The sequence below is a fragment of the Prosopis cineraria genome, unplaced genomic scaffold, assembly GCF_029017545.1.
Source record: "Prosopis cineraria cultivar Desert tree isolate PC_DT_omini unplaced genomic scaffold, ASM2901754v1 PC12, whole genome shotgun sequence".
Classification (NCBI taxonomy): domain Eukaryota; kingdom Viridiplantae; phylum Streptophyta; class Magnoliopsida; order Fabales; family Fabaceae; genus Prosopis; species Prosopis cineraria.
In genome coordinates this window covers 10,884,807-10,909,078 of record NW_026555343.1, presented here as the reverse complement: position 1 = coordinate 10,909,078, position 24,272 = coordinate 10,884,807, and the positions used below count along the sequence as shown (strand labels likewise).

The 24,272-nt window shown below is 34.3% G+C and overlaps 1 protein-coding gene and 1 non-coding gene across 2 annotated transcripts; both read right to left on the bottom strand.

Moving 5' to 3' along the window:
* Window positions 1–5,364: 5,364 nt before the first annotated feature.
* LOC129289704 (small nucleolar RNA R71) lies at window positions 5,365–5,470 on the bottom strand. Its single transcript, XR_008588195.1, has one exon. It is a non-coding gene; the product is annotated as a small nucleolar RNA R71 (small nucleolar RNA).
* An 8,694-nt stretch (window positions 5,471–14,164) lies between these two features.
* On the bottom strand, window positions 14,165–14,876 carry LOC129289081 (uncharacterized). The gene is made up of 2 exons (XM_054925901.1): window positions 14,511–14,876; window positions 14,165–14,335 (listed from the first exon to the last, which is right to left on the bottom strand). The coding sequence occupies exons 1-2, from the start codon at window positions 14,874–14,876 to the stop codon at window positions 14,165–14,167; spliced, it is 537 nt and encodes a 178-aa protein (XP_054781876.1).
* Between the last annotated feature and the right edge of the window lie 9,396 nt (window positions 14,877–24,272).

Here is a 24,272-nt window from a genome sequence, read left to right as displayed (position 1 = left end):
CAGCTGATAATAGGTTATTTGTGGTTCTATTGGGAAAAAATCTCCTTAGTCATGGTGACAATGATGAAAAGAGTTTTGATATTGAAGAGATTCCTCCTTTTATGCCAACCTCACCCCTATTGGATGTGGAAGATGAAGACGACGTATATGATGTTAGAATTAATCATGATGAAGGTTTATGGGAGAACTAAAATATTTTTATAATGGTAATAGAATATAATAGGATCTTTTTGATTTATTTGATTTTTTTATACTTTCATTTTTACATAATTTAAATTTATTATATTTCTTGCCATTGACCTTATTTATCTTATTTGTTTTATGGAGAATCCGGTCACTAACAAAAAAAATTCTAAAAGAGGTAAAAGAGGGCCCACATGACTTACTAAGTTGGCCTAAATTCATGGAAAAATTCATATTGATTTTAATGACAATGGCCAACCAATTGATAAGAAGAAAGGAAACATCTTTAAGAGTTTTGTGGGTTTTGGTGGCATGTCAAAAAATCAGCATCTTGGAGGAAGAGTAGGATGATGTTAATGAAAGTGATAGAAATAATGTTTAAGAATCTACTAGTATTTCCTATTGCTATATGTTACATTTATTTTTTATTTTGAAATATATGTTGTTACTAAATTCATTATTGATATGTATTATTTTGTAAATTACTTATGACATCAAGGAAACTCCATTTTTAAAGGACAGGTGATTAAAGTATGTTTGGGACCGATGGAGGGACTTTAAGTAAAGCTTACTAGAAAATATGTCTTTCCTAAGAATTGCAACAAAAATGATGATAGTGACAATGATGCCATCACGGAAAAACCTTGGGAGAAATATCCATTCATTAATTATGACACATGGATAAAATTTGTTCATAGTAGACACAATCCTAAGTTTTTGGTAAGTAAAGGAACAATATGATAATTTATTTAGTGTCGGTGAAGATTTATTTTTAACAAATGCTTTTCATTATTTGTTAATAGGAAAAAAGTCAAAAAGGTCAAGAGTGTTGAAAGAAAAATCTATACAACCATACTATGTCTCAAGAAAGGTACACAAATATCTATGATATAATGAATCAAGAGAAGTGGGAAGCTAAAAGACAAGCAACAAGAGTTGATAATATTGAAGACGTTTCTCCTCCATCTCTTGTTAATCGTGCTTAAGCATGGAAGAGAGGATGGATGAATAAAAAGGGAGAGTTTATTTCCCCAGAGGCTAGAGAAGTAGCTGAGAAAATTGTAACTATTTTTACAGTCAATATCTTAATCATATAATTTAAATTTATTACTTACATTGGTTCTACTTGCTTGCATGTTCCAAGATGCTTTTATAGAAGAACCATCCAAGGGGACCTTTATGTCTAATGGTAGAAAGGACATATTGACCACAGCTTTAAGGAGTAAAGAGCACCCTGGTCGTGTCAAGAGATTCCAAAAGGTATGGGTATAAAACAATATTTTGAACCTCCACCTTCTAATCTTGTATCAATCCAGCAAGTACAAATGGCGATAGCGGAATGCAAGTCAAGCATGATAATGGAAATGCAATCAATGATTAGTAATTTGCAAATGCAACCACAACAAACACTGAATTATGGTGATGTTACAGATCCAGTGTGTGATCTTAGTCTATCAGATCAAGGAATGCCATGCATACTTTATGTGAAGGATCATAGAAAATGAGTAGTTGTATATGGAAAGGTGTATAATCATACAACTACAGTCCACTATAAGTAGATATAACATAATCAAGTAAAGGTGATAGTTGAAAAGGTTGTGGATGCTAATGCTCTTATACTATTTCCTACTGTAGAGGTGGAAACAATAGGACAAGCTTAATATAATTTCATTATTTGGTTGAAAAAACTAGTTCAACAAGTTACTGAAGAGGTATGAAAAATGTTACAATTTTTTATTTTTTAATTAATAACATAGGTATTTTTAATTTTTATTATATATTAATTATAGGAACTCCCACAATCAAAAGAATCTTTGGGTTCCAATCCCCAACCGATGCAAGATGATTTGAAATGATTGGCTTCAGTGATGGTTAACATGAATGAATAATCTGATGAAATAAATGTAATCGAAAAGATTATTGGGAAGCTTATTACTTTTAGAGTTGCCAAGAAAGATATTAGAGACCTCATTATTTTTGAGTGGTTGGACTTGTCAATAATTCAAGTTTTTATCATGTAAGTATTCATTTTTATTTCTATATTAATATTTGATATTTTTATTTTATTGCTAATGTATGTCTAATTATCAAAGGTACCTCCACAAGATATGCACCGAACTCAGTGTTGATGAGAATTATGGGTTTTTATCTCTACTTTTAACCTCCATTGGCAAAATAAATCAAAGAGCTTCTTATATTAGAAAGAAAATGTGTAAGCAAAACAAGAGATGCTAGTTTTTATCAATTATTGAGAGGTATCAAATGTTAAAATTTGTCACTCAATTTATAAAAAAAATTCTTAATAATGTGATATTAATATAAACTAATATATTATAGTCATCATTGGATACTTCCTGTCATTTATCCGTATGAAAATACTATATACTGGTTTTGTTCACTGAAAAGGAAAGTAGGCGACAACATGAAGTTTTTGATTGAATTGTAAGTTTTTAAATAATTCTATTGTGTTATTAATAATATATATTTAATATTTTTTAAGTGTGTATATTTGATAAATAGATCTTTAGCAACATACTGAAAATTAGCAGGAATGGTTGACAAGAAAAAAAAAATTGAAATCAAGTTTGTACCAATGCAAGTAAGTATTTCAAATTTATTCCTTAATTAGAATGAAGATTATAATATTGATTTAATGAATTTAATTATTTCTATTTTCTTTATAGTATCCTCAACAACCAAGAAGTATAGAATACGGTTATTATGTGACGTTTTTTTATGTATGAAATCATCACTCAAGGTATTGTTCACTCATTTGATCAAGTAATAACTTGTAAATAACAATTTATAATTATGAAGTTTTTCATATACTTGAGTTATTATTCATGCGTATATTTTTATTGAATTTGCAACACTTCCAAAGTTTAGAGTCATATTCTAAGCAAGAGTTGAGACATATACATAATTTGTGGTCTAGTTTTTTCTTAGAATTAATAGGATTAGAATAGAAACTTTCTAGATATTTTGTATTGGAAATGTAAATTTAGTTCGTATTTGTTCACCAAATATATTTGTATTGATCTTTGGAGCTGCTGTTTCTTAATTAATGAAGGTTTTGTAAGTAAGGGATGTATATAGATATAAGTGTACAAGTAAAAAAATATACAGTATTTATTGCTACAATTATTACAATAATTGTGGTAAAAGTCATTTATGGTAACAGTTGTGGATAAAACTATGGCCATAAATGATCTTTAGATAATTTTTTGCCACAGGTGGTTTCGAACCTGTGGTGAAAGATAAGATCTTTCATCACAACTCTAAACCCACCTGTGGTGAAAAATGATATTTTTCGCCTATTTTTTGCCATAGGTAGGTTCAGACCTATAACGAAAGATGAGATCTTTCGCCATAGGTCCGAGACTACCTGTGGTAAAAAATATCATCTTTCGCCACAAGTCCGAGACCATCTATGGTGAAAAATGATATTTTTCACCATTGTGTTTTTCACCATAGGTCAGATGGGACCTGTGGTGAAAAATATTATCTTTTGCTACATTTTCTTTTGACCTGTGGTGAAAAATGTCTATTTACTACTACAGAATCTTCTACTACACAGCATCTTTTGTCGCCAAAAATGTATTTTAAGTTTAGGAAAAATTAATTTTACACTAGTGTTTAAGCTACAGGGCATCCTTTTTTAAGAAGGAAAAAGGGTACAATAAGAGATAAAATATTATATATATTAGTGTCTCACATCGATAAGGAATAAAAGAAAAGGCCTTCACTTTAACTATAAATATCCCCTCTATGAAGAAGAAAGTCATCCAATCACTTATTCGAGTATCTTAAGAATTCTCTTTGAGATATTTAGTGCCTGTAGAAGAATTCTAAAAGCTAAAAGCGAGATCGTTGAAGTGTTCTACAAATCACAATTATTTATTTTCTACTCCTTGATTTTCTCTGTGATCATTTTTCTAATTGAGAATTTTAGAACAACGTTATTTGATTTTATTATGTGTTTCTAAATTACCTAGCTAGAGTAACGATGTAGCCCAATTGGGGAGCTAATTTTTTATTTTCTTTATTTTAACTCTTTGCATTTATATTTATGAATATTTTTTATTTTTTTTAATTATATTTATTTCTCTTACTCTTCATGTTGATTTTATGATTGGCAATCATTTAATCAAATTGATGGGTAATCTTGATAGACTGGGAGGTGAAAAGAAAACTTAAATCTAGAGAAATAGACATAAATAATTAGGTTAGGTATAGTTCTAGAAATTTGTGGTAACTTAAGCTATAGCTTCATGATTTAATTAGTTGTTTAGATATCATGAGAATGAATTCAAAGCTAATTAAAAAGGGACTAATAGTTTAGAAAAATATTAAGATTCTTTAAAAATAGTTATTACTATAATTGATTAAAGAGTTAATTCAAAGGGTGGAAACTAGCGACCTATAAGATGAATCCTAAACTCTAATACTTTAAGTGATTGTGTTTTCATCAAATAATCCATTTTATCTATTTTTCTCAAACTATTAATTATTTAAATTAGTAAAAGCACAACTTCCTTATGGATTCAACACTTAGAATACTCTAGATAATTTATTACTATGATTTTGTACACTTAAAAATGCAATCAAGTTTTTGGCACCATTGTTGAGGAAGTTACAAATTTACTAACTACTTAATTTTTAGTTCATTTTAATTTTAAATTTTAAATTTTTTCCTTATATTTATTTTTATGCAACTAAGAAGTTCTGGAAACTTAAATTTAATTTCTATTAATATAGAAATTGAAAGGTTTTTGTAGGAAAAACAAATCTCAAAGAAGAAGAAAGATAGGTGACAAAGCTATTCCAAAGCCACCTATTAAATTTAGAGATACTTAATGCCCATTCATTACATCTAACCTGTCATGCATGCACTAGAGTGCATAATTATGAATTTAAGAATATTTACTTAAATACGCTACCTAATTTCAAAAGGCACTGAACTGAAGATGCCTTGGATTTTATATGAGAATTTTATGCAGTAATTGATACATTACTGCTAAATAATCTATCGGATAATGATTTAAAACTGTGTTGCTTTCCTTACTATTTAAAGGGAGAAGCTTGTCAATGGCTTTTACACTTACCAAAAGCTTCCATAACTCTTGGATGGGGATTTATGAGCAATTTATATAGAAATATTATTCTCCTCAAAAGACTTTAGAATTAAGGAACAAAATCCACTTTTCACACAGTAAAATGGTGAATTATTTCATAAAGCTTGGGAACGTTATAATCTCCTCATAAGCCAATGTCCCCATCACCAATTTCCACATATACTCTTAATTGATTTTTTTTATGATAGGCTTAATGCTAAATGCCAATCATGTCACACCCCAAAAATAGAGGGTGACCGACACAAGATGTGAATAACCATACATCTCTTAAGACCATAGAGACAATGGGTTGATGTATCACTTCAGTTGGGCTGGAAATGTTTCTTTGATGTGTAGGATTTTTAACTTCTCAATCTTTTTGCCTTTTACTGAGCTAGCTTGGCCTTTCATCTGATCTTGGAATGTAGTTTCATACCCTAAACCTCAACGCATATGATTTTCTTACAACTTGATTGGCTGATTGATACCTTACAACTGCATGCCCAATCCTTTCTCGAGTTTAAATCCACTTTTCTTCATGATTTTAGCTATAACAGAGTTAACATTCTCAAGATCTTTTGTAGGACCTTCAATCTCAAGGTTCTGAAACATCATCCCATCTTCGTGATCAGTAGCTTTAATATATAGGAGGGGGCTTGGTTTGCTTACCATAATCTCTTCTTCCCTTTTAATAGTGACAATTCTCCCATTGTGGATGAACTTAACCTCTTGATGAAGTGTTGAAGGCACCGCTTCAATAGAATGAATCTACGGGTGCCCTAACAACATGGTATAAGCCAGATCTATGTCCATTAATTAAAAGCCCACCATGAACAAGTAGGGTTTAATCTCTAATGGAAGTTGAACAGTGCCTAAAACTTCCCTCCTTGATCTATCAAATCCTCGAACTATCATGTTGCTACTTTCCACGATCGTTGTTTCCAAAGATAATAGCTCAAATGTTGCTAAAGGGAGGACATTTAAAGCTGAGCCTCCATCAATCAATACCCTGGCTACTACATATCCCTTACATTTTAAGGTGATGTGTGAGGCTTTTGATTGATGAATTGTCATTTTTATGATCTCTTCCTTAAAGAATGAGATGGTAGATGTATCTTTCACAATGTTCGTTATACTTGCCACCTTTTCTGGGGTTATATTGGGTTGTACATAAGCCCTATTCAAGATCTCTTGTAGTGCTTGTCAATGTGCTCAAAAGCTCAAAATTAGAGAGAGTACTGAGATCCCCGCAGGTGTTTTGTTCAATTAATTAACTACATGGTATTTACTGTGCTTCATAATCTTTAAGAACTCTTCATTAATCTTGTCAAATCCTTTTAGATTATCATCATTACAATCAACGTTCACTATTTTCCCCCTTGCCACCTTTCTAGCATCTTATGGTTGATATACTATCCCGCTTTGAGTGACCCTCTTGGGCTGTAATGTTTGTGACCTCAGCCTTTCCAGTCTCAATGACCATAGTTGAGTTTGATAAGCATTCTGTAACACCATCATATCTCTAAGGTACTGCTTTATTATTCTTATAAGGACATAGAGATGGCACGCTTATAGTCAATAAGGGTGGCTTAGCATCAGGATTATGGGGTGGCTTAAGTCCCTGCAGTGTCTTATTAATAATGAAGTATGCTATGTCAATCTGTTCTTTTGGAGCTGAATCTTTAATGACAAATTCAATTTTCCCTTTTTCCATTATGTAAACTTCTTTATCTTCTTTCTCTATGATCACAACTCCTAATAACATCAATTTCTTCACATCCTTTTTGAATTGTGGGCATCTTTCTATATCATGATCTATGTTCTTTCGATGATACTCACAGTATATTGAGTTAATTTCATTACATTCCTCCTCTGGGGTTCCCAACATATAGCCAACTACTTTTAAGTATTCAAAGAGTGCTTACATTCAAATCCCAATATCGACAAAGTTTCTTGAGAACCTCTTCTCTCCCTCAATAACATGTACTCTTCTTTTATGGTTAGGAAGAGGATTAGAGGTGACTGTAGAGTTTCTATTATTTTTGAGTTGAATATGGTTTAAATCAACCAAATCCATCATATTCCTCTTGAATGTGATGCAATCTTCTATGGAATGTCCTGGAGCATCCATATAATACACACACGTTACCTTGGGATTGTACCAGGATGGATAAAGTGGATGAGGTGGGCTATAGGGTATTCGGCCTAACAGTTGGGCTTCAAGTAATTTTTGATACAATTCAGCATTTGTCATCCCAAAATTTGGTCAAGGTTGACTATCCTTAGCTTGTGCATTTCGTTGCCCTCCAAATTGTCCCTGCCTATTAGGTGTCAACACTTGTTATACCTGTCTTTAGTTTCTTTCACCAAACTGGTAGGAAGCAGGTGACCTTGTGGAATATGAATTCATATGTTGGATATAGTTTACATTCCCCACTTTCTTTTTAGAGTCATACCCCTTTCTTGCACTCTCTCAACTTGAGAAGTAGCAATTTTATGTTCTCGTATGTCTGTATCAATTCTTTCTCCAATTCCTATCAAATCAGCGAAGTCATCAACATGTGTTCCCACTATGTACGAATGAAATAGGAGCAAAGTTTGAATTAGATCATAGGTGGTTGAACTTGTGAAGTCATCGTTCTCCGTCTTTGAGCATATTCTTTAAATGATTCTGTTGTCTTTTTGCTCATGGCCTTTAACTACTCCCTAGTAGGGGCGATGTTAAGATGGAATTTGTTTTGCTTCATAAAAATGTCTACAAGATCTCTCCATCTCTTGATCTTTGACTGGTCTAGTTGCATGTACTATGTTAATGCAGCTCCAATCAAACTTTCCAAGAAATTTATTAAAAATTTCTCATCTTGCGACCACACTGATATCTTCATACAATAAGTTCTTAAATGATAAATTGGATTACCGCTACTACTATTGTCACACCCGAAAAAATATGACACGGATGGCGTGAGAGCGGAGGTCTCGGCCTTCACGGCAGGAACCGGATCGAACGAGGAGTCGCCACCAAGATTTTGAGGAAAATCACGAGAAACCGTTTAATGGAGGATAAGGGTGATCTGCAAAATTAGAGAATAGGTTCGGGAGTCGGTTGAGTGTAGGGAAGGTGTTAGGAACCCCACAACACCTATTCATCAGAATGGTTACCTGAAGTTTGTTGTGCTCTATTAATATGGTTTTATAATTATTTTAATTATCCCTTTTATATTCATGTATTTGATAAAAATGATAAGAATTAGGTGAGAAATATTTATTTATTTACAAGGGAGGATGGACTTGACTCAGAATCTAACTCTGAGGCCTACATACCCTGTGATGGGGATCAAAGTCCACGTAGTTCGGGCTTAAAAGCTTGTTAGCGAAAATATTTTTTGAAGAGAAATTAATTAGAAATAATTCACCATTTTGCAAATAAAATAATTTCTAAAATTTTGATATGTGCATTTTAAATTGCAAAAGGTAATTTAATTTTAATTATTTTCTCCATTTTTGAATTTTTTGAATAAAGAAAAAAAAGGGTTTAAAATTATTATTTTTTTTATATTTTATGATTGGGAATTTTAACTGCTATACCTGTAGAGCCTTATTGGTTCATACGGTAATGTAATTATTCTAAGTATCTGTAGAGAATCCGAAATCTCACACGATAAAAGAATTTAGCATTTTATTTATATTTTTAAGTGTTAGTAATAATTTGTTTAAGTATGTATATACATGTTTTGAAAAATTTTAATCATCATACCTGCATAGCCTTATTGGCTTATACGGTAATATGATTATCCTAAATATCTGCGAAGATTTTAAAATCTCACACGAGAAAGGAATTAAATTTAAATACATTTTTAATGTGATTATATTAATATATAATTTATACATATTTTGAAAAACTTAATCGTTATATCTACAGAGTCTTATTGACTCATACAATAATACGATTATCTTATAAGTCTATAGAGATTTAAAAATCTCACATAACTAAAAGATATAATTGGTAAATATGATTACCATTTAAATACATTAATTTGGTTAATTAATTTTCTAAATTGTTTATTATATGATTATTTACAAATATCATTTATTATATATATTGAGAACCACTATATCTGCGAGGAATTATTATCCCACATGATAATGTGATTAATTTAAGTCTCTACAAAGATTCTTAAAATCTCACATGGGACTTAAATAAATTAGTGATTTAGATTATAAAAGAGAGTTAATATTAATGATGGGCCTTTGAAACTCATATAAATATATACAAGATTGATTCTCACGCCCGCAAAACCTTATTGATTTATACGGTATAAAATAATTTTAATCAGTTGTGGAGACCCATACGATTTTCACACAACCAATTTTTATTTAAGACATTTGAAGCTATGTCTATTATAATTTAAAATGACCTAGCAATTTTTATAATTATAGCTTAAGAAACAACCGAGTGTAATTTAAAAATGCCGTCCCCATAAGTTACCAACAACATAAGCAATATTAATTGAAGCTATCATTGTCAAACATCATAAAGTGAATTTTTTTTTAGGATTAATCACAAAGACTAATTCTTGAATGGTTGCAAAACAAGCACATGATTTTTAAAGAGAATAAACTCAAATCACTTTTTACTATCTAGAGCCACATATATGGTAATTAAATTAAAAGGTTTCACATAAGACACAAACATAAAATGTTTTCAACTATTTAATCCATCCAAACTCATGACCAAAGAAGAATGATTTCTACACCCAAGTCATATAAGAACAGTATATAAAACCTTTGCAGAGTTTATAAGCAGTAACTAGTCCCAGAGATTTACAAAATACAAGATGAAATGAAATCACCCATGAAATATTCCAAATGAAAAGGCAAATAAATCATGAAACCTGTGTAATGCTTCTTCCTCTTTTACTCTCTGAAAAACGCTGGTCCCCTCTCGGTTCGTTCTTCTTTGCTCTCAACCTTTTCTTTTCAAAACTTCCTCCCTCTAATTATACTCGCCTCTCTTAGTCTCTTCCTCCTCCTCTCTCAGTCTCTTTTATTCTCAAAAAATGCTCATTATCGTAGCCTTTTAGTTTCTCTCTTTTTCTCCAGCAAGAACAGTTCTTCTTTTCTATTTTTTTGTTTCTTTTTTTTTAGCCAAAACAGCCCTCTCCTCTCGGTTTCTCACTCTAGCCAGAACAACTCCTCCTGTCTCAGTCCTTTTTTTCATAAAACACACACTCTCCCCCTCCTCCGCTTGTTTCGGTCGTAAGCATTATATAGAGGAGGAAGGAAGAATGATTTACCGATTTCTCCTTTGGTCTCGGATTGCCATCCTTTTTTCTCTGATCATGTGCATCTTTTCCTTCATCTTTTCCTCTTCTTCTGCTGTGTGGGTTGCTTCTTCTTCCTTCACTTGTGCTTTCTTTGCCCGTCAAAAGCCTGCGTGCGTGTGTATCTCTGTTTCTTTTTTAATCTCTATACATGCTTCTATTCTTCTGTATGCTTTTCCCTTGCTCTTCAACTTTCTCTGCTGCGTGCTAGTTTGCTGCTCTGGTTTTCTTCTTCTCTCTACGTCTGAGCTTTTCTCCTTTTCCAGTGCTTCTCTCATCTTCCTTTGGTTGTGCATGTGTGCTTCCTTTTTGGTTCTATCATGTCTCTTCTGATCTTGTCATCTGCTCTAGCTTTCCTCTTCTCTCTGTGTTTGTCTTTTTCTTCTTTTTCCTTAACCTGTCTCGTCTTTTCTGGCTACGTGTATGTGTTTCTACTGCTATCTTTCTCTGCTACTTGTGACTTTTCCCTTTAGTGCTTGACCATGTGTGCTCATTTTGCTTTCTTTCTCTACTTCTTTTGTGTCTGCCTTTGTTTCTAGCTAATCTTGTGTGTTTTTATTTTGCTTCTTCTGTTTCTGTTGTATGGCTGAAAGTATATGTGCGTGTGTGTTCTCCTTTTTGTGTTGTGTATGTGTGCTTCTGCAGATTTCTTATTTCTCTCGTGTGCTCTGTTGGTCTATGTTTCATCCAGCCTTGCACTTCTTTTATCCACTTTTGCTGTAACGTGTGCATGAAGGACCCAACTCATTTTAATTTTTAATAACTCTTTTTTTTAATTATGTTTATTAATTTCAAAAATTAGATTAAGGGACTTAAAAAAATTGATTTTGGATTAAGCAAATATTTTTGAAAATATAATCTTAAAAAGAAAATATAATAACTCTTTTAAGAAAATATAATCCTGAAAATCCTAATAGCTCTTTTTTTAATTATGTTTATTATATTTTTTATATTTTGGTTATTTATTATTATTTAAAAAATGTCTGGACAAAATACGGTGTTCATAGTTGCCCCTCTTTACTTGTTTCTTATGTAAGTATATGAAAAAGTGTGTTTTTGAATTCTTACATAAGTGACAAGTAAAGATAGAACATGTATTTTGGTTGGCCATGCAATACCTATGAAAAGACCTAATTGCCCCTGACACAATAAGATATGATTAAATGCAAGACTATTGCGTAACAAACACAATGAAATGATTTTTGATAATTTTTTTATTTTTCTTAGCAATGTGACCAAATGATGCAAGACTATTGGATAACAAACACAATAGGATAATAAATTTTTTTGGTTTTAGTAGCGTGATGTGAATGAAAATGACTAAATGACAACGATCCAAACAAAATATATGTTGACTAGATGCCCCCCCTTCATTTGATTTCTAAGTGAGAATTTCATGAGATGATATTCTTATCTTAGAAATGAATGAAGAGAGAAACATGTATTTTGTTTGGAGGGCCAAGGCTCTTAGTTACCTACAACTCAACAAACAACAACAAAAATAAAATAAAATAAAATAAAATAAAACAAAGAAATAAATAAGTAAATAAAATAAAATAAAATAAATAGTTTAAAATGAAATGGGATTTAGGAAATAAACAAAACAAAAACTCAATGGAGATGAATTGCCTATATTCCAAAGGACCTGGTGGATGCGTGCCTTTACAAGGCTTGAAGGGTGCCTGCTGTGACAGGACTTTAAAGAATCATGCCAGCCGGTATTGGGCTTTGGGGTGCCTACCGTAATAGGGCTTTTAAAGAATCATACCAGTCGGTACTGGGCTTTAGGGTGCCTGCTGTAATAGGGCTTTTAAAGAATCATGCCAGCTGGTATTAGGCTTTGGGGTGCCAGCTGTAACAGGGCTTTTAAAGAATCGTCAGTGGTACTGGGCTTTAGGGTGCCTGTTGTTACAGGGCTTTAGGGTAGCTGTCGTTATAGGGCTTTAAAGAATCATGCTAGCTGATACAGGGCATTAGGGTGCCAGCCGTTACAGGGCTTTGGGTTGCTTGCCGTTATAGGGCTTTGAGGTGTCTGCCATTACAGGGCTTTAAAGAATTGTGCCAGCTGGTACTGAGCTTTAGGGTGCCTGCCATTATAGGGTTTTAAAGAATCGTGCCAGCTAGTACTGGCCTTTGAGGTACCTGCCGTGACAGGGCTTTAGGGTGCCTACCGTTATATGGCTTTTAAAGAATCGTGCCAGCTGATACTAGGCTTTAAGATGCCTACCGTGATAGGTCTTTGGGGTGCCTTCTGTAACAGGGCTTTTAAAGAATCGTGCTAGCCGCTACTGGCTTTGGGGTGCCTGCCATAATAGGGCTTTTACATAATCGTGCCAGCTGGTATTGGGCTTTAGGGATGTGAGAATAGGTTCTATCTCATGTGGAAAATATGAGAAACTTACGGGTGAGGTTTGTTATTTCTTCTCTTTCTTCCTCAATTTTTTTTATTTTGCTTTACCCCAATCTAAATGAGGTGTGTTTCTATGACAAGGAATGCAATATAGTAATGTACCATGTATGATTTTTCATGGGTGCTAAAAATATGTACAATATACCATGGATGGATGATTTGCAATGTAAAAAGGTTTGGACCTTTGTTTGTCTCAATTTATGAGACTTCTTTTTTTTATAATAAATGCAAAGGGTAAGATGTGCTTATTTGCCCCAATGCAAATGCATGGATAATGCAAATGTATTACAAAAAAATTTCATTAGAAGGCTTGATGTTGACAACTATCTTAATATATATATTCCTTTTTGAAAATTTTTGTGCATATTGAATAAACCATTTTGAATACAAGGTAATACCTCTAAGTCTATTATTTAACCTTTATTTATTAATATGTGTAGTATCACAATATGCCGTTGCCCCTCTTTAGAAAAATTCAAACGACCAAATTCTCGTCACTTGATCTGGCCTTCATGTTAATCAGATAAACTATTATGACCGAATACTGATAGCACACGTGCTCTCGTTATCATTTTACACCTATGCGATGATCTTGATACCTTAAGGGCCAAAAGTAAGAATAAAGATACTAGCATTCTACATCAAGTAAATGTATTAATAAATATTATTCCTTGAATGTGAACCTACTGTAATATATGAGATATGAATTCGAATATGATAACATGAAAAGAGAAGAAAGATGGTCTCAAAGGAGCAAGGGCAGAAAAATTCATTCACTAATGCCAAAATTCATAGAGAAATATGAATATCTTGGTTTATAAGTACAAATGGCTAAAGCGCAAATGGAATATGTGGATTTACTTAATCACATCTCTCTCCTTTCGCTTTTCAAAACCCCAATAAGTGCTTCACTAAGCTGCCATTGATATGCATAGTGTGAGAGATGATGGAGTCAACTTTCTCAAACATAGATACTTAACTTCTTATGCCTTCCTTTTCTTCTCCTAAGACATCCTTTTGTCTTGGTGAACTCTTCTTCTTATCATTGCTTTGCTTGTTCTTTGCTCTAACTTTTGCTTAAGTTGCCTTTACAGGTTTTCAACCCAATGAGCTATTCTTTCCTTTTCATTTTCTATTTAAGCAAAGTAATGCTTGACAGCATCCGCATTAATGGGCTTTACTAACTCTTGACCATCCATGTCAGCTAAGATTAGTGCTCCCCCAGAAAAGGCATGATTGACGACATAAGGTCCCTCATAGGTCGAAGCCCATTTGCCTCTATTATCTTCTTGGTTAGGCAATATTTCCTTGAGTACAAGATCACTAGCACTGAATTCCCGTGGGCAAAGTTTTTTTATCAAAAGCTCTTGCCATTCTCTTTTGGTACAATTGTCCATGACATATTGTAGTAAGCCTTTTCTCTTCAATCATGTTGAGTTGCTTAAATTGGGTTCGTACCCATTCATTTTCTTATAAATCTACCTTTGCCAATACTCTCAAGGATGGTATTTCCATCTCAATGGGTGTGACAGCTTCCATTCCAAAAACAAGGAAGTATGGGGTTACCCCTATGGATGTGCGTACAGTAGCATGATAACCATGTAAAGCATAGGGAAGCATCTCATGCCAATCCTTATAAGTTACTGTCATTTTTTCAATAATCTTCTTAATATTTTTATTGACTGCTTTAACTGCTCTATTCATTTGAGGTCTATATGGGGCTGAATTATGATGCTTGATTTGGAACTTCTTGCAAAAGTTTCTGACTTCTGTTCCATTGAGATTGGGACCATTATCAGTAATGATCCTTTCAGGAATCCCATATCGGCATAAAATATTTGTCTTCATGAATATAAGGAACGTCTTTTGTGTGATGCTGGCAAATGAATTTACTTCTACCCATTTTGTGAAATAGTCAATCGCGACAAGGATGAAGCGATGTCCATTCGAAGCTTTTGGGTTAATTGGACCAATAATGTCAATTCCCCATATTGAGAATGGCCAGGGTGATACCAAATTATGTAATGGGATTGGAGGAGCATTTATCCTATTAGTAGAGATCTAACATTTCTTGACATGCTCAAAGCAATCTTTCTTTATTGTTAACCAGAAGTAGCCACACCTTTGAATCTATTTGGCTACAGTGTGACCATTCGCATGCGTGCCACATATGCCCTTGTATATCTCAACCATGATTTTCTTTGCTTCTTCTAAACTCACATAGGAAAGTAAGGTACCATCATAACCCCTCTTGTACAGAACATCTTTACTGATAAAGAATGTCATAGCCAAACGACGAAGGGTTTTCTTTTCATTCTCAGTCATTCCGGTTGGGTATGATCTCTTAGTGATATAGTCCTTAATATCCTGGAACCAAGGATATTCTTCTTAATCTTCTTCAATATTCAGACAGTATACTAGAAAGCTTCTAGCTTTTACTTGAATGGGTTAGACATGGACTCCACAATTAAGTTGGATTATTGCTGCTAAAGTGGCTAAAATATCAGTGAAATGATTTTTTCTTGAGTCAAGTGATGAAAGCTAACAACCTCAAATTGCTTAATCAAATCTATTAGGAGTTCTTGATAGGGAATCAATTTTTCATCCTTTGTTCTCAATTCTTATGTTACTTGATGAATAATGAGAGCTGAATCACTAAACACCTTTAAATACTATATACCAAGGGTAATAGCTGCTCGAACACCATCAACACAAGCTTCATATTCTGCTATGTTGTTAGTACAATGAAATTCTAATTTGATGGCCACTGCAAATTGTTTTCCTTCTGGTGAAACGATCACTGCTCCTACCCCATTTCCATATATGTTGGCGGCTCTATCAAAATACATTTCTCATTCTTGCTCTTCATCATTTCCTTCATCACAACTTTGTTTTATAGTGCATATAGCTTCATCAGGAAATTAAAAATCTAATGGCTGGTCATCCCTTAAAGGATTATCGGCTAGGTGATCCGCTATCGCACTACCTTTAACTAACTTTTGTATCACATGCTTTATATCATATTCAGATAGTACAACTTGCCATTTAAGTACTCTACCTGCAATATGTGGACTCTCAAAGATGTATTTGAGTGGGTCTACTTGTGAGATTAGCCAAGTAGTGTAGTAAAGCATGTATTGCCTTAGCCTTCTAGTTGCCCATACTAGTCCACAACAAGCTCGCTTAATCATTGGATAACGAGCTTCACAATCATTGAACTTCTTGCTTAAGAAATAAATTGCTCTTTCCTTCTTTCCAGAATCATCATGTTGACCTAGCATTGCTCCCATTGAATGATCTCTTGAATTACCCTTACTTTATCTGGATCTACTTCTATCCCCTTACGACTCATAATGAACCCCAATAACTTCCCAGAAAGAGCTCCAAAGATGCATTTATTTGGATTCAATCTTAGCCGATATTTGCACAATCTCACAAATAGCTTTCTAAGGACTCCAACATGACTCTCATTCTCTGCTGATTTAGCTACCATGTCATCTACATATACTTCAATTTCTTTATGTATCATGTCATGGAATAGTGCTACCATAGCTCATTGATAAGTTGCCCTGGCATTTTTCAAACCAGAAGGCATCACCTGATAATAATAAGTTCCCCATTGGGTTGTAAAGGTTGTTTTCTCTTTATCTCTTTCATGCATAGGGATTTGATTTTACCCTGAATAACCATCCATAAAGGAATAGTGATAGCTTGGAGTAGTATTATCGACCAATACATCAATATGAGGTAGTGGAAAATCATCTTTCAGGCTCACATTATATAAATTATGATAATCAACACACATTCGAATCCGACCATCTTTTTTAGGAATGGGAACAACATTTGCTACCCATTGTGGGTAGGTTACTACCTTCAAGAATCCTGCTTCTAACTGCTTCATTACTTCTTCTTTTATTTACAAGGACACCCCCGTATTCATTCTCCTTAACTTCTGTTTCTTAGGCTCAACCTTAGGGAGTAATGGTATTTTATGGGAAGCAATGCTTGGGTCTAGCCCAAGCATATCTTTATAGGACCACACAAATACATCTATGTATTCTTTGAACAACTCAATCATTTATTTCCTTTCAAGATTATCTACTATTTTGAGCATTTTTTGATCCTCCTCGGTTCCGATATTAATCATCTCAATCACTTCTTTATATGGGCATATTCCCTTATCACTCAATTCAAGCATCTTAGAAAGAGTTTAGATTATGTCTTCATCATCAAACTCACAATCATGCATATCAGTGGCAACAAGTAAATCATCTTTACAGGGTTTATTAACCTCTGGGTGAGAGATGAAATTAGAAGAAATAAAATCCCTGGATGATAGAAATGGATATGGAATGTAATAAAAATAAGGAACAGGAATGAAATGGAAAAAATGTATTGAAGTAGATAGGATGGAATAAAGAGATAGACATGAATGCAACTGAAATTCATTTTCATAAATTACGTGCATCAAAAGTTTGCATTAGAGAATACCTAAGATCTATTACCTGAACATGGGCTCAAAAAGTGGATAATAAAATAGGAACAACATAATTGAAACAATTACTCCAAGCTAATGACATCATTGGCCTCTTCAAACTCCTAATTCGCCAGAACTTTGTTGGAATCATCAATTGCAATTGAGGCACTTGTTCCACATGCTACATCTTTATTAGAAGAGATCAATGGGATAGTTGGTTCACATATCAGCTCAGATGGGCCTGAGAAGGATTCTTTGATGTGTGGAATCTCTAATTTACTGGCCTTTTTTCCTTTCGCCAAACTTGCTTTGTCTTTTATCTGGTCTTCTAGGGTAGGCTCATACCCTAACCCTTGGCAATTACAATTATCCAAAACCTTAATTGGACACGTAATTCCTTGTAAATGAGAGCCTAAACCTTTCCCTAGTATAAACCCACTCTTCGTCATGATTTTAGCCACAATGAAATTGATGTTATGAGTACTGTCACAAATACCCTCAACCTCCAAGCTTTGAAAGGAAACTCCATGATCCTTCTCTGCAGCCTCAATATAAAGGAATGAGCTTAGTTTGCTCACCATGATTTCCTTCTCTCTTTTAATTGCTGTAATTCCCCCATCACTGATGAACTTAACCTTTTGGTGTAGGGTAGAAGGAACAGCCTTAGTAGAATAAATCCATGGCCTTCTTAGCAGCATTGTGTAGCTTGGGTCTATGTTTATGAGTTAGAAATCCACCTTAAACATGCTTGGTCCTATCTCCAAGAAGAGACAAACGGATCCTAATACTTCCCATCTTAATCCATCGAATGCTCTTACCACAATATTGCTTTTGTGTACACTTGAAGCTTCTAGTGATAATGATTCAAATATGGAGAGTGGCAAGACATTTAATGCTGATCCTCTATCAATCAATACTCTTGTGATTATGAACCCTTCATATTTTAAAGTGATATACAAAGCCTTGGTTTGGTGGATAGTAGTTTCTGTAACTTCCTCTTCCGAAAAGGAAATGGTAAAGGAGGCTTTTACAACATTCATCACACTTGCCACCTTCTTAGGCTGCACGAAAGCTTGATTCAACACTTCTTGTAATGCTTGACAATGCACTTCAGAATTTAAAATCAAAAAAAGTATTGAGATACGCACTGGAATTTTCTTCAATTAGTCCACAATGCTGTAATCACTTTGTTTCATAATCTATAGAAACTCATCTTTTAATTTTTCCATTTCTTTAGGATTGTCTTCCTTTGGCCTGTCAACATTTGCATTTTTCTCTCTTACCATTTTCCTAATGTAAGATGGTAAGTATGGTTTTCCACTTCAAGTAACACCCCCTGGGTTTGCTATTTCATTGCTTGTTCCGACAATCAACATCGGGTTTTTGTGGTTCTCCACAATGCTTTGATATCTCCACGGGACTGCTCGATCACTTTCATAGGAAAAGGGATGAGGCGTGCTGATGGTCAATGTTGGTTGTCTTACGTGAGGTGCAAGATCTACAGAGGCTTTATTGATCACAAAAGAGACTACCTGGACTTGCACTTTTGGGCTTGAATTTTTAATGACAAGCTCAATACACTTTTTCTCTACCATGCACACTTTGGTGTCTCCCTTCTTTACAGACACAATCCCTAACACCATCATTTTTCTAACAGCTTCTTTAAACTGTTCACAACTTTGTATGTCATGGCCTATTTTCTCTTGATGGTATTAACAGTATCCAAGCATTTGATCATTGATATTATCTGTGAGGAGCATTTCTTACATATAGTCATACTCCTTTAAGTGAGTATAAAGCTCGTTCATAGGCATCTTGATCCTTGTAGAGCTTTTGAAACACGCATCCTCTTCTTCAATAGCGTTGACTCGTTTTTCATGATTTGGAAGTGGATCAGTAGTAATGGTAAAACTTCCCTCTTCTTTAAGCTGGATATGATTAAAATCAACCAGGTCTAGCATATTCCTTTTAAACGTCACACAGTCTTCTATTAAGTGTCCAGGTGTACTCATGTGGTATTCACAAACAACATTTGGATTATACCATACTAGGTAAGGCGGACTAAGAAGCTTATAAGGTCGTGGACCTAATAATTGGGCTGCCAAAAGTTTATGGTATAATTTAGTATTTGTTAATCCAAAATTAGGCCATGGTCGACTATCCTTGGATTAGATATTTCTCCTCTCTCCATCCTGCCCGTGCTTATTAGGCCTAAATCCAAATTGTTGTTGTCTTTAATTCCTTCCCTCTATTTGATAAGGGACTTAAGAACTGGTAGCTGCTTGTCTTACAGGTTGAATATAGTCCACATTCCCTTCTTTCTTTTTTTAGTCATAGTTTTTTCGTGAACTACTTTCAGCTTGAGAAGTGGCTATCTTCCCCTTTCGTATGTCTGTGTCAATCCTTTCTCCAATTACCATTAAATAGCAAAATCAGTGATATGTGTTCCTATCATGTGTTGGTAAAATGGCTTAGGTAATGCACAGATGAAGTACGAGCAAAGTTCAAAATTCACCATTGGACGTTGCACTTGTGAAGCCACTATTCTCCATCTTTGAGCATATTCTTTGAATGATTCTAATAATTTCTTGGTTATCACCTTCAATTGTTCTCTGGTTGGAGCAGTATCAAGATTGAACTTGTATTGTCTCATGAAAACATCCATAAGGTCTTTCCATCTTTTAATCTTAGTTTGGTCTAGTTGCATGTACCAAGTCAATGCAGCTCCAGTTAAGCTTTCAGGAAAGAAGTTTATCAGAAACTTCTCATCTTATGACCATATGGACATCTTTGTTTAATAGGCCCTCAAATGATAAATTGAGTTACTTGTACCATCATATTTATCAAAGTTTGGCATCTTGAATTTCTTGGGAACATCAATTTCTGGGGTCAAGCATAATTACTTCAAGTCTAAGAAACCTCACGCGTTTGATCTTTGAAGAGCCTTCAATTAATCATTCATTTCTCCAAATTCTTCTTTCAACTCTTTCTCTTTGTGTAACACTTGTGGACTTTGGAACATGTAGGCATGATCTTCCCCAGGACCATCTGGTATGTTAAAGGCCCCTATCACAGAATCTTGTTTCTTTGGCGTGGGTACCTTAGGATTTAGTCCTCTGTTTGGCTCAATTGTTTCGTTAGCTGCATTCTCATTTGCTACGATATTCTATGGTGGATTATCATCACTCCTTCCTTTTAAAGTCTCTATTAGCAGTTTCATCATGTCACTTATTTCAGCCATTTTAGACTCCACTGCAAACATCCGATCATTTAAGGCCGCTGACTCATTCACGTTTGAATTTTCCATTGCACGACTACACGATCGTATGTTGTATGTTCAAGTGGCGAGAATTTGGTCAGCAGAGTTTTTCTTTTGAGGTGCAATGTTAGCTTACCTGTGTAACATAATAATTAATTTTAATAAGTTTTACCTTTACGTTTGTTTCGTAAGATATCTAGTATTGTGTAGACATAAGGGTTTCATGACACTAGCACCCTTTAAATTCCTCCAGAAATTTATTATTTCATAAGGAATTTAAAGTTGACTCTTGAATTAGTATGATATTGGATCCCATCAAAATTTAAGGTTTTAAGCAAACAACGGTAGTACAAATCAATCAACAATTTCACAACCATAAAGCATCATATGGATCCTCATATAATAATTCAAATGTTAATACAGATTTAGAACTTTGTCATGCTATTGAGTTCTTTTACAATTTCATGGCACAAATGGAAGAATTCAACAATCTCTAATGGAGTTCCTCTAGGGAGAACCATGCTTTCAACTTGCTTAAATGCTCTTGCAAATTCTGGAATTTTGTCGTTAGCCAAATCGATTATCTGCCTACATTTCAACATCCATTCTTTGGTTTCTTCTGTTTGATCAAGGCAAAGTGATTTCCACTCCTTTAAGACTTCATTCTGTTGATTAAGCCTCTGAATAAAGTTCTATGCTGTCTCAGCTATACTTCCTCTCACCCTGGCTAGTTTATTCACCTTCCTTTCTAATTGTCTTGTGAGCCTATTGATTTCTTGCTACATCTCCTCAACGAGCCTGATGTCTTGTAATTCCTTCTTCAATGCATCATTTTTCGTGACTATTTTGACAAATCTTGCTTTAGTACTTTGAACTTTGTCATCACTACTTTGCACTTCTCTTTTCAGTTTGGCATTTTTCTTTTTCAATTCTTAGTCTCAGGTGTTTCTTCAAGGTTATGTCTTTCTCTTTCCTTTGCTAGCTTCCTCCGTAATTCAATGCATTCGTTTTGGACTCTAAGCTAGAAAGCTCTTGTAACTCATATAAAAAGTGCTAAAGTGCCTTGCTTCTTATTGTATAAATGTTATAATAAATAAAATAAAATAAATAAAAATAAAAAGAAATCTAATGGGGTTTCTTTTGAAATTTTCCCAACAAGCTTTGGGTTATATTTTGTAATTTTTTCAAAAATTTTATTATCCTCTTAGTTGGTGGTGTGTACAGAAGAGAGAGAGCTCGCGATATTTTTCTCGTTATGTTTCCTTTTCTCTTCCAATCACGATTCTAGAACCAGAAAAGAGAAGTCTGGAACTCTCCACTTTCTCCCGGCTTCTCCTTCTTCGCCCACCATCTCCAGCCGCCGCCAACGAAGTGGGAGCTCATCACTCACATGCGATGCCTAGGTCCTCAGTCGTGCTCCCTATCTCGGTCTTCCTCGTATGCTGCTCTGCCTTCGCTGTTCACATTCACGTCATTGATGCCCAAGAGAAATCAAGTCTTCAGAGATAGTGGTGCTGATCGTGAGACCTTTCTTTGCTTGGTCTGGTGTGGTTGACATCATTTTCTTCCTCCCCTATGTACCGTGCCAGATGACTACTCTGTTTTGAGTCATAGATTGCTCAGCTTCACTAGGTGTTCAGATTGTGTGGCCAATGTCTTTGCTGCTAGAATCTCCGTTCATTCGCACCTAATAGGAGCTTGGCAAGGTCATAAGCTCTTTTTGTTCCCGTGAGGCATCACTGTTAGATTTTTCTTCTTTCCCTGTTCGTGCCGTCTTTGTTCTGTTGAAGAAGTGAAAGCACGAGGAGAGAGAGAGCGTCTGGTTTTTGCTTTATCATTTCCTCTTCATTTCTGATTTGCTTCTTTGATTCTTGCCGTCGGTGTGGATCCTGGGTCTTCACCATAGATTCTCCATCTATGCCGTCGACTTGAAGTGCTGAGCCGTATGATTTCTGTTCTCCTCTACTTTCCTGTTTGCTGGTCATGCGAGCTCGTGTTGTGCGTGTGTTCTCAGCCTTCAATTTTATTTTTCCTCTCAGCATGGGTGTCGAGTATGTGTGTGTGGTAAGTTCAGCTATTCTTATTCTTTATTGTTGTTGGTTGTTCAAACTTCAATCTTAAACTTTATTGATTGTTGGTCATTCTTTCCTGTTTTTGGTGTCACTGTCGTGCTCATGAAGCTGGATAATATTTCGAGTCTACCCTTTTAAATTCTCTTATGCTTCATAGATGGGTGAATACCACCTGTCTTCTTTTCCTCGGCTAGTTTATACATAGATATTGGGGTGAAAAAAAAAATTGTTCCTTTTTCATTTGCTCTGTGGCTGTGCATGAGCAAGGATAGAAATAGTATTGAAGTAAGTTTAAATTGAGGATTAGGAAGCTTATTTTGAATGGCAATCATGGTTTAAGCAACTTGTTACTGTAAGGGAGAAATCTTAATTATTGTGGCAGATTATATGTGATGGTTATATTATGATTAATTAAAATTATATACACACACACACACACACTTGATTAAAAATTTAGTATAAGAATTGGAAGGCAGATTAAAATTTAATCAAAGTGTCAAATAGAAAGGTAGGCTTAGTTAAAGTATTGAAAGGATTAAAGAAATTAAGATTGGGATGATTAAATTATAATGATTTAGAGTTTGATTGGTTATAGTGTTACCAATATTGGAAGATAATTTATTTGGCTAGAGTAAGGCCATTAAATTGTTCATCACCATGAATAGGGTGCTTAGAGGATGGGAGACATGGATGAAGTCGAAAGAAATGAATTTTGGTTCTTGGGCATGCTAAAGGTAAGTGGATAGCGTCTCAACTGATTTTTTTCAATTAAAATTTTCTTTAGTAAAATATTACATTTTTCTGAAAATTCATTTTAATAGCATTAATACGATTATTGGATATTTGTTGATTAACATTGCTTTATTTTGAGAAATTAGCTTTACCAAATTTAAAATGTTATTTGATCAATTAAATCAAGTTTGGACTTTGCTTGTGAGATTTTTATTTTATCAAATATTAGATTGATACAGAGAATGATTCTTACGAGTTCAACTTTAAAATTTTTTTGATTATTTGATAAAGGCAAGCATGAGCGTTGGATATGGAATTTTATTCTGAAAAGTTTCAATGCTTAAAAGCATTCATATGAGTTTGATTTTGAGAATGAGAACTATATCTTGAAAGCGATGGTTTTCTCACATGTTTGAAAATGGTTTTAAAAAAAATGGGGATTTTATACGGAACACTGGTTGCTAACGGCAGTTCCGTTAGCCCTTGGCGCGCCATGTACACCTAGCTAGCAGGGTGTTTGTAGGAGGTGCTAGCCCCGTGCGATGGCCAACGTACGTGGAACGGAGGGATGGTTATTCGTGAGCATCGTACTCATGTTTGTTTCGTGGCTTCGGCCGCATTTGGTTACACACCCTCGTGGACTATGTGTCCACATTTGTTTTGTAGCCTCGGCTGCATTTGGTTACTTACCCTCGTGGATTGTG